At 39.1% G+C, this 11,707-nt stretch overlaps 1 protein-coding gene across 1 annotated transcript in view; it reads right to left on the bottom strand.

The window, feature by feature from the left end:
- Nucleotides 1–11,707, bottom strand: part of Arl8b (ADP ribosylation factor like GTPase 8B) — a 31,171-nt gene that overhangs the window by 4,916 nt on the left and 14,548 nt on the right. The window contains exons 2-6 of the mRNA XM_005066172.4: nt 6,317–6,397; nt 4,948–5,021; nt 4,423–4,516; nt 1,700–1,767; nt 1,373–1,443 (exon numbers count right to left, since the gene is read on the bottom strand). Coding sequence (XP_005066229.1) covers nt 1,373–1,443; nt 1,700–1,767; nt 4,423–4,516; nt 4,948–5,021; nt 6,317–6,397 — 388 coding nt within the window. The remainder of the gene's footprint in view (nt 1–1,372; nt 1,444–1,699; nt 1,768–4,422; nt 4,517–4,947; nt 5,022–6,316; nt 6,398–11,707) is intronic.

The following is an 11,707-nucleotide window of genomic DNA, read 5'->3' as shown; positions in this document are numbered from 1 at the left end:
ACAGGGAGTAGGTGAAAAAGAATCTTCTGGCCTGTCTAGCCTCACATTCACAGAGGCCACCTGCCTCCTAAACACCATGACTAAAGGCATGTGCCAGCCGGGTGTTGGTGGCACACGCCTTTAATCCCAGCACTCGGGAGGCAGAGGCAGGAGGATCTCTGTGAGTTCGAGGCCAGCCTGGTCTACAAGAGCTAGTTCCAGGACAGCCTCCAAAGCCACAGAGAAACCCTGTCTTGAAAAACCAAAAAAAAAACAAAACAAAACAAAACAAAAAAAAAAAGGCATGTGCCACCATGCCCAGGCACAGCTGGCTTGCTTCCCAAGTGGCTCATATCTCAAGTTCTAGAGGATTTGACATCAGGCATTTCCGTTCTAAAGATCTGAATCCATTTTCCCAACTAAAACACAATAGAGAAATTACAGATCACACCTACCAAGGACAGAGTAGGGCCAGGACCTGAACAAAAGTGACTGTTCACAGCTGGGAAAACAATGATTTTATAACTCAGGAAACTAATGTACATCTTTTAATACACAGGGTGAAATCAGACGGGGAAAGGAAAATGACCACATTTTCATACTTAAGAAACTTAAAAAAGAAGAAGCCTATCCTCTACGGCCAATGGAAAGAAGCTAAGATCCCAAAGAAAAGCGAGTCCTCAAGACCAGACAAAAATGCAGAAAGACAAGATTCTAGAGTCATGGGGTCACAAGAAATAAACACTCCTCATGTGGTTCCAGGACATCTTCCTCAGATCAAGACACTTCCCCTGCTACATGAACGGGACAGTAAAACAAACACATGAAACCATGTACACTTAAAATTTTGAAGCAATTTATTAATGCTCAGTTTAAATCTAGTGAAATGATAGTGGTTTTCCTTAGCCTCAGTAACACTGCACATGAAGTACTGAAATTATAAATTAGTGTACCCTAGCAAGCCATGATTAGCCTCAAACACTAACCAAGTCTCACCACCACTGCTGAATCCCTTGTAGCCTTGAATTAATGAACCCAAGACTGACTTTCTCTCATCTCCCTAGCCCCACCCCTCTTTTTAGGATAGGGTCCTGCTACCAAGCCATAGTTGCCCTAGCACTCTCCATGTAGTCCAGGCAGACCTCAAACTCATAGCAATCCTCCTGCCTCAGCTTCCCAAAACCCAGGATGACAGGTATCTACCTGTCCAGCTGACATTTTTTTGTTGTTGTTCCTTTAGAAAATCATCTGGCCAGTTCTTGACAGTAATAAAAGATTAATTCTCCTCCCAAAGTATCCAAATAAAACAAAGCCCTAACAAAGTCCCCACTCACTACAGTATGGAAAAAAACATGGCATCCTCATCTCTTCCAAAACAGCAGTCATTTCTTACCTATATTATCCTTTTCTTTGCAAGAAATTGAATAGCAGCAAATTTCTCTATCCTGAATAGCAGACAGGTTCCTGTAAGAAACAGAAATGATAAAAATGGCAGCTGTCATACTTTACTCTTTACTCAGTTTCACTTATTTTCATTACTATTCAAAAGAATATTTTCCCATGAATAAAATTTTAGAGATTTATGTCGCTGGTTGCCCCAGTTTATCCAATCTAAGAGCAAGGTATAATCATTAGTAAATAACGTAATTATGCCTACAAAATGGAGGACAGTCTATAATTTACCAACAAGCTTCTCAACATTACTCTTCTTAGGACCTACATTTTTTCAATTAGCTGTTTTTCATCCAAGGCATTTGGAAGATCTCTCTTGTTTCCAAGTACTAGTACCTTTAAAAAGAAGATACGGGTAAATCTTATGTATAAAAGATCACAGAAACACAAAGTAGTATCTAAATATTCCAAAACTACTTTCATGTTATCATATACCTTAATTATAAAGTGCACTTGAGAAATATAAATAAATAAAAATACACCTGAAACCAAGCGGTGGTGGCGCACGCCTTTAATTCCAGCACTCGGGAGGCAGAGGTAGTGGATCTCTGTGAGTTCGAGACCAGCCTTATCTACAAGAACTAGTTCCAGGACAGCCTCCAAAGCCACAGAGAAACCCTGTCTCGAAAAACCAAAAACAATACACTTGCGTGACTGGTAGCCAATTTTATTCATGAATTTATCCTGGTATTGCATAACTCCTACCATAAAGGCAGCCTCAATTCAGTCTGTGGCCAACTTGTATTGAAAATAGTCTAAGATATTCTAGGAGCTGAGAGATGGCTCAATATGGAAAGGCTAATGACGTGAGTTTAATCCCTACGACTCACATGGTAGTTGTGGAATCCTCTGACCTCCAAACATAAGTCATGGCACATATGCATGTCCAATGGCTTAATCCCCAACACTAAAAAAATAATTGTAAGACTATGATGTACAATCAGAGGATTCCTAGAAAACCATAACCAAAATGTAAGTATCTTCACAGTTGCACACAAATGAGGCTGAGGTAGCTGAACCTGTGAGTTTGAGGCTAGTCTCATCTACATATTTAGTTCAGGATAGTCAGAGCTATTTAAAAAAAAAATCTTCACAGCTAAAGTTTATCTGTGTCAATCAAATACAAATATGGAGATAACTGATATTTCCCCCCAGGTTTTCAGGAGCTAGTAGAGTTACTGGCTTCTGGAGGAGGGAGAGGAGAGTCAGCACTCTTTAAATGTGTGGCCCCAGTTAAACGAATGGTCCCACACCCATAAGAATATGGCAACATAAACAGGACAGTGGATCATAAAAAGTCTTTTTTAAAGAGGGCACAAAGTTGGATGAGGTTGGACCACAGAGAAATTAGGGGGAGGAGTGGATCAGAAATATGAACAAAATATATTGTTGCTGTGGAATATTATTTGAAGATATGCCACATTTGTTTATGCTATGAAACATTTGTTTAATGATACAAAGATGTGTTGCATTCTTTCATGTTGCATTCGTTTAACTCTGTGAAGCTCTGTCACTTTTGCCTGTCTAAAACATCTGATTAGTCTAATAAAGAGCCAAACGGCCAATAGGAAGGCAGGAGAAAAAACGGGCAGAGCTGGCAGGCAGAGAGAATAAATGGGAGGAGAAATCTTGGGAGAAGAGATCCAGGAACAAGAAAAGAAAAGGAGGACATCAGGAACCAGCCAACCAACTACACAGCAAGCTATAGAGTAAGAAGGAAAAAAAGGTGTACAGAAATAGAGAAAGATAAAAGCCCAGAGGCAAAAGGTAGATGGACTAATTTAAGAAAAGGCAGCCAGAAACATGGCAAGCTAAAGCCTGGCGCTGATAAGAAAGAATAAGATTTCATGTATTTATTTAGCAGACCCCCAAAAGAGTAAAATAAAACAGTAACAACAACAACACAGGCTTGCAAGCACAAGAATTATAGCTAAAAGCAACCACAACCAGCTGAGACAAACAATTCTTAACAAAAGTATTTCAAATAATCCAATACATGAGGAAATACCGTAAGTAGCAGAGAAAGATCAGAAAGATAAAAATTCAGTTCAATTTCTCAATTTCACAATGTTGGAGCCAAAGTACTTTTAACCTTTAAAAAAAGAAGACATTTTACTAATTTCAAATGGAATTAGCAGCCCTCTAGACCCACAGGCTCCATGCCAATGTCCAACCATCTGCACATCAAAAACACATGAGAAGCCAGGCAGGAGACTCAGAACTTTAATTCTTCTAGTGCTTGGGAACTGAAGTGGAATGATATCCAGTTTGAGGCCAGCCTGAGCTATACAGAGAAATCTATCTCAAAAAGCAAAAACATGCAGGGAGGCCATAACCTCACTGAGAATGTATGTACAATCTTCCCTTTGCCATCATTCCCTAAACAGCACAGTCAACATTTTTTGTTGTTGTTGTTGGTTTTTGGTTTTTCGAGACAGATAAGTTTGGAGACTGTCCCAGAACTCTCTTTGAAGACCAGGCTGGCCTCGAACTCACAGAGATTCACCTGCCTCTGCCTCCCGAGTGCTGGGATTAGAAGCATTCACCACCATGGCCTGGCCAGTCAACAACTATTATAAAGCACGTCTGTTGTATTAAGTATTGTTAGTAATCTAAATATAATCCAAAGCACATGGAAGAACATATGTAATTTGCATATGAATACTATACCGTTTTCCACAAAGAACCTGAGAAGCCAAGTATGGTAGCAGACTCCTATAATCCCAACACTTGGGAGACTGAGGTAACAGGATCACAAGTTTGAGGCCATCCCAGGCTATATCATGAAGCTTAATCTCAAAAAAAAAAAAAAAAAAAAGAAGGAAGGAAGGAAGGAAGGAAGGAAGGAAGGAAGGAAGGAAGGAAAAATGAAAAAGATCTTAAGAACCTTCAGATCTCCATTCTTGTGGGGAGTGGGGATCCTAAAACCAAGACTGGTTCAATGTTAAATATATAATTGCAAATACAAAATACCAGGTTCTCCAAACTAACCGGAATTCCTTGTAACTGTGGTTTATCTAGAAGATTATGGAGCTCATTTCGAGAGGCTTCTATCTTTTCACGATCTGCAGCATCTATCATGTAACTTAAAAAACAAAGAGATATCAACATGCCATCTCTATGAATCTCAATGAACTAGGATTATACATCCTAAGTTTTCTTAATATTTACAATACTGAAACTGCTAATCAAAAGAAATTAAGTCCTACATTAGTGTGAATAAATACTTTCAACTACATTATTCACAGACTCATTAGTAGATGCTATACTTAGGAAGACATGCAGCACAGAACTCAGCTGAATAAAGAAATCAATAAACAAAACCCTTATTCTATGATTGTTTTAAAAAAGCCCATGTTAATGGAATTATACTGAGATATTAGCTAGGAAAAACAATTACTGTCAGATAATTAAGTCTACCTTTGGAAGCATTAAAAATGTTTTTTTTTTTCTTCTTTCAAGACTAAACTGACAGACTAAAAGAAGAAAATAAAAAAACAGCCCACACCAACTTACACAATAGCATTGACTCCTCTGCAATACCGCTCCCACATGCTCCGGAACCGGGGTTGTCCTCCTATGTCCCAGATCTGTAATCAAAACAAGGCAATTCTTAATAAGAACATTTCAAGCAGTCATTGATGAAGGTACTACCAGAAGTGGAGACAGTCACAAACATGTCAAATGTTACCGAACCAGAGTACTCCTAAAGCCTCAAACCCAAACTCAATCTGTGAAATCTTGAGGACCCTTCCCAACTTGAAATTCTAAATATGTGAATGCTATATCTAAAGTTCTGCTTGAGCAATGACTTGGCTAAATATGACAGTGTGATAATTAATTACTGCCAATACATTTCTAATCATGGATATATATAACTTTAAAATAATAACAACTTTAACATCTACAAAAACATGAAACATCCAGAGTTAGATGCCAAGACAAGAAAAAAAAAAAAAAAAAACAGTTCAGGACCTCCTAAACTTTTAAGTGTGTCTTCTTAAATTACTCTGTAAATAATAGAATCAACATTACTTCCCTTGGAGTTCTCCATAATAATTTCACTGTTTTGTACTGCATATGGCTACAAAAACTTCTAAGTTTGTGACTTTCTTTAAAGCAGTTTCCAACTTAAGCACTGACATTGGTAAAACGCATAAAGGCACACAAGCAAAAGAAAAAAAGAGAAGTGTCATCAGAAAAGCCCCAGAGAGAACTTAGCAAGCAGATCTATCAACAAGAACTGGGTAAAATGTTCACGTGGTTCAGGCTAGAGGCAAACTCGTAGAATTACAGAATGAAAACCAGGGTAACAAGAAAAAGTTAAATCGCCTATCATTCCTACAGTCCAGGAGCTAAAAAGAAATTATGATAAAAATGAGTTACACTTTTCCTATTTTAGCTTCCACTTTAGGTTTAATAATGAAGAACAGAAAAAATTGGATTACGATATTTGCTACCACAAATATACTAAAATGATATTATCATAAGTAATTACCACCTTTCAATATACAACATTGTTCAGACTGAAGATGGAACTGTTATTGTCTGAATTCTCAAGATATCAAATTCAAATATTACTTCTACTAGCCCACATGGCTAGTTGATTTTTATGGACACTTAGCTACATTTCAACTTTTAAAACACTTTAACCTATCAGAAAACATAAATAACTGACCTACAGTCGTTTGGAACAATCCAACCATTACTTGAGAATTATAAATAGCAGGTAAAAACAGAGGAACAGAAAATTCTTTGATTACAATTTAAATCAAGTATAAAGAGAGGAACGGGGCAATACATACATGCATGCATCCATATATAAACACATACATGCATGAATACATAAACACAAAAATGTATAGAGTATGAGACGCCAACATACCTTTATTGTGACGTTACCTTTAGTTACCTTCCTCATGTTGAAGCCCACCGTGGGTATCATATCTTCACTGAATTGACCTGACTAAACAAAATAAAACATTTCAAGTTAGATTAATCAATAATAAAGAGACATAACATCCTATAATCTTGTAGTATTAAAATTGCATTTGTACCCATTTTTTATTCATCTATTTATTTTACACCCTGACCGAAGCCTCCCTACACCCACCCCCAATACCGTCCTCTTCCATCTCCATCTAGGAAAGGGTGCATCTCCTATGAGAGTATCAATAAATATCACATATCAAGTTGCAATAAGACTAAGCATTTCCCATGTGTTAGTGCTGGGCAGGTAACCCGGTATAAGGATAGGGTCAAAAAGTCAGCAAAATAGTAGGAGACAGCACCTGCTCCTCACTGTCAAGAGTCCCACAAGAAGACCAAGCTACACAGCTGTCACATATATGCAGAGACACACAGCCAAACATTAGGGAGATTAGAGAGTTTGAGATTCCTGCAGAGGAGGAGGAGGAGAAAGGAGTGTGGGAGCCATTGGGGTCAAGCACACCAAAGGAAGACTCACTCACACAATCAACTAACCAGGGCTCATAGGGGCTCACAGAGACTGAACCAACAACCAGGACGCCTGCATGAGACTGACCTAAACAATATATGGATCTCTTGAGTTCAAAGCTAGTCTGGTCCACATAGTTAGTAACCAGCTACACAGTGATCCCTTATCTCAAGAAGCACAGCAACAAAACCTAGTGCTATCAAAATGGCATATGGTCGCCGGGCGGTGGTGGCGCACGCCTTTAATCCCAGCACTCGGGAGGCAGAGGCAGGCGGATCTCTGTGAGTTCGAGGCCAGGCTGGACCGACAGCCTCCAAAACAGAGAAACCCTGTCTCGTAAAACCAAAAAAAAAAAAAAAAAAAAAAAAAGGCATATGGTCATGAAGTGCCACATACGCACAAGCTCACAAACATGTTTCCCATTGCTATTCATTAGAGAAGTGCAAATTCCAATCACAGAGCCACTATCATACACACACACACACACACACACTAAAACAGCTACTAAGAAAAAATTTAAAATTTAGAAAATGTTACTAGGCTTGATGACACACACCTGTAATCCCATCTTGACACAGAAAGGTGAGGCAGGAGGATCAAAAGTCCAGGGCCACACTGAGTTACACTGCAATCGACCTGTAATCAAGACTCACTCAGGTAACTGAGGCGGGAAGATCATGAGTTCAAGATTACCTGGGTTACACAGTGAAATCCTTTTTAAAAAGAAAACCAAATCCAAACACAAAAATTCATATATATTATGATTTCATCTTCACAATACATCCAGAAAACGGAAAGAAAGTAGATTACTGGTTATCTGGAGGAGGGACTAGGAATGAAGTGGGCATAAGAGATCTTCAAATGTTAGAGAGATGTATGCCACGGCTGTGCAACTCAGACAATTTGTTGAAATCGCTGATTTGTACATCTAAAACTGATGAATTTTATGGTATATAAACTGGCACTTCAGTAAACTGCTAACAAAGTGGGCAGGACCTAGGACCAGAGATGTCACTTAGTAAAGAGCATTCACCCAGTTTTGTAAAGGACTGGGTTTGATCCCCAGCAAGAAAGTAAGAAACAGAAAGCACTGACCTCCTCCCCATGTACTACCCACACATTCCATGGCCACAAAGACAGTCAAAATGACGAGGCAATTGTCAATACAGAACAGGACCGGCACTGACAGAAACTAGATGCACAGCCCTTACCCAAGCCTCTGAATAATCATGTTTTCTTCAATTCACAAAGACAAGGTGCTCTGGACTGAGCTAAGAACTCACCCCCACGTTCTCTAACTGGATATTTATGGAGATTAAACAAACTGCCCTGCTGCTTACCTGAGCCTAAAGTAACATACCCACACAAGATACTTTAGAAACCTAGATTAGGTAGCACCAGTCTAGACAATGTCAGGTGTTAACTTCCCATCTTCCAATATACTGACATTCTGCTAATAAAGCATTTACTCCTCCTGTCACTGGACTTTCTTCAGCTGCAAGACAATCAATCTCCTGCAGGCCCGGATCTCTTAATACTGTCGCCAAAAGTGAATCAATACTCCATATGATCAAGCAACTATGCTTCTGGATGCAAACCGAAAGGAACTGAAAAAGGCAAGGATTCTAAGAGATTTTGTAGACTCATGTTCACAGCCACACCATTTAAAAAGAAATACCGAGAGGTAGAGGAACCCATAAGTGCATGAGAAGATGAGTAAACAAAATGTGGGATATACTTAAAACAGAGTAACAACCTTGATTTTTTAATGGGGAGGGGGCTAGAGAAATAGCTCATCAATTAAAAGCACTTGCTGCTCTTACAAAGAACATGGTTTAATTCCCAGCACCTTATACGGTCTTCTACTAACTGCATCTGGATTTAGAACACAAATAGCTTTACCACAACACATTTGGCCTACAAGGGGCAGAGCAAACTCTATGTTTACAATCAACAATAAGTTACTTCAGAAATAGATAAATGACTGCAAATCAGATTTAAAAGTCCTTCAATATTCTAAAGGACACTGTGGTAGTCTGAAAGTAATTGGCCCCATAATCTCATAGGGGGTGGCACTATTAGGAGGTATGGCTTTGTTGGAGTGCGTATGGCCTTTCTGGAGGAAGTATGCTACTGTGGGGGCAGGTTTTGAAGTTTCCTACGCTCAGGATACCACCCAGTGTCTCTGTTGACTTCTTGTTGAATGCCAGCCAAGATGTAGACAGCACCATGTCTGGTTGCATGTCAACATGTTCCCTGCCAAGACGATAGTGGACTGAACCTCTGAAACTACAAGGGAGCCACAATTAAATGTTTTCTTTATAAGAGTTGCCATGGTCACAGTATCTCTTCACAGCAATAGAAACCCTAACCAAGACAGACACTAACTTACAAATGTCTTCCAATTGAAGAAAACCCATTTTATACGTTTTGGGTTTTGGGTTTTGGTTTGGTTTGGTTTGGTTTGGTCTGGTTGTTTGTTTTTTGTTTGTTTTTGAGGGGGAAATACCTTAACTTTAAAATTGGGTGGTGTGCTGTTGTTTGGAATGATAGGGACTGTTTCACATTCTACTTCAATGTCTTCATGGTAACTTAGAAACCAGAAAGTGAACTATATTCAAGCATTCTTTCATCTAGACTGTTCTTTGTTTGGAAACGCATATACTACTACATCATGCTTCTCTATAGCAGCTGCCACTGCACACACATCATACTAGGCCATATGCCCTTTATAGCACTCTCTTTGGAAGGGGCAAGAAAGCTCTCATCCAGAGTCATCCAATCTAGTAGCAAGAGCATGCAAACCATTGTCTCCTCCTTTCAGAACAGTTGGGCCAATTATCTTTTTAAAAAAACAACCCCAAAACAATCATCTGTCCTCATCTTCATGAAACAGTTCAGATTCATTTCCAACTGCAGATATACTTCCTCCCTACAGGACATTAGTTTAAAAGTACAAGTTGTAAGATCCATCCTGGCAATTACATCTTATGATCAGAACACAAAGTCCCTCAATATTCCCACAGCCTCTGAGTAAGAGCTCTCTTCAGTACTATAAGCAAAGTGAATGAAGCAGTGTGCAAAACTGTAAGCTGAAACTTCCCATTTCTCTACAGATATAGCCAGCAAAGGCATTCTTTCTCTAAATGGTCCAAATTCTCCACATGGGCCATCACTCCAGATAAGCCAGACTCCAAACAGTGCTTCTCGGAAGTAAAGAAAATCAAATAAAACTTGGTACAAAATTCTAACAATGCAAGATTACTCTTTCACAACCAGCTCAAAAACCATCTTCAAGCTACTCAGAAAATATGTGGCAGAAACAAAGGCACCTTCCATTCATGCTACAGATAGACCACCTGTACAAACAGGCTCTCCATGCAGACACACTGGTATGCAGCCAGTTTCACTTCTCCCAATTCAAATCAATTGGCAATGGCTTCAATCACTGAGTGAGGCTTTTTGGGTTTTGTTTTGGTTTTTTTTCTTCTTCTTCTTCTTCTTTGGTGTCTGCGTAGATGAAAGAGATGGTTCCTAGGTGTTCAAGACACAGGCAGAAGTAAGACACTCTGTCACAGACATTCAGTGATCAGCTACTAGCAGCCTCCCTTTCCTATGTCTTTTTTGCTGTTTTGTTTTTCGAGACAGGGTTTCTCTGAATTGCTTTGGAGCCTGTCCTGGCACTCACTCTGTAGACCAGGTTGGCCTCAAACTCACAAAGATCCACCTGCCTCTGCCTCTGAGTGCTGGGATTAAATTTGTGCACCACCAACATCCAGCCCTTTTGTATGTCTTTGACAGCATGCACAGATAATGAACTGTGCCATACAGAGTTATAAGCACCTACTGTCCTTTTCCCTCTGTGGTCTTATAAACCCATACAGGTACCCATACATTATGCTCCCAAGTAATCATTCACTCATTTATTTAATAAATGGAAGGAAAAGAGAAACTAAGAAGCAAATATAAAAATACTGGTCAAGAACTAATAATATAGTCGACGCAAAAGAGGTAATAATATAGAGCAAATGGGTATCCAGTAAAATCCTCTCTGAAGTGGTGATGTTTACATCCCCTAAAGATAATTTAAACCTTTGGACAACTATAGATAAAGATACATATTGTCAATTTCATTAAAAAAACCAAGGGTATTGAATGTTTTCATCATAAAGAAATAACAGGAGCTCCTGTTGCTTAGTAGATCACATGTCTCAGGTTGCTTAGTGGTAGATCACATGTCTAAGCACACATAAGGCTGTGGGTTACATTCCCAGATGTATGACTGCACATGAATTGCGCATCACATGGCTCTACATAATATGGAACATTTTTTGTTTTCATTATCATTTATATGAATAACTTTAAAAGGGCAATTAAAACTAAGACAACTGCCACATATCATATGGATTGTGCTACTTGAAAATGAGTCTAGATTTCTAAGCCTCAGCCCCGCTATGTCACTTTTGGTCAGATACAGATATAGAAAACTAACGAACTCTCTCACAGAAAGGACACATGACCGGTCTCTTATAATTGCATTTCCTAAGTGTCTACATTAGCTCCTGCCTCATTGCTTCAAATGCGTACTGCTCCCTTTCCTCTGGTTTTTTCTCCTCTTGGTCTCAAAAGTCATCAGACATAAGCATTTTTGTTTGTTAACAGGTGCCCTTTAATAAAGTACTGCATTCCTTTCATCTATGAAGCAAACCTACATTCAAACTGGGTCACGTAGTATTGAACTCTTCACAGCTGCAGTGTTCCCATGAGCCGCTCTAGCATTGCCTCTGATAAGAAGCTTTTGAGAGGCAAGCAGGTTTG

This window comes from Mesocricetus auratus, unplaced genomic scaffold, assembly GCF_017639785.1.
Source record: "Mesocricetus auratus isolate SY011 unplaced genomic scaffold, BCM_Maur_2.0 Super-Scaffold_100676, whole genome shotgun sequence".
NCBI classification, from domain to species: domain Eukaryota; kingdom Metazoa; phylum Chordata; class Mammalia; order Rodentia; family Cricetidae; genus Mesocricetus; species Mesocricetus auratus.
Note: the sequence above shows the minus strand (reverse complement) of the source record. Positions and strands in the feature narration are given on the sequence as shown.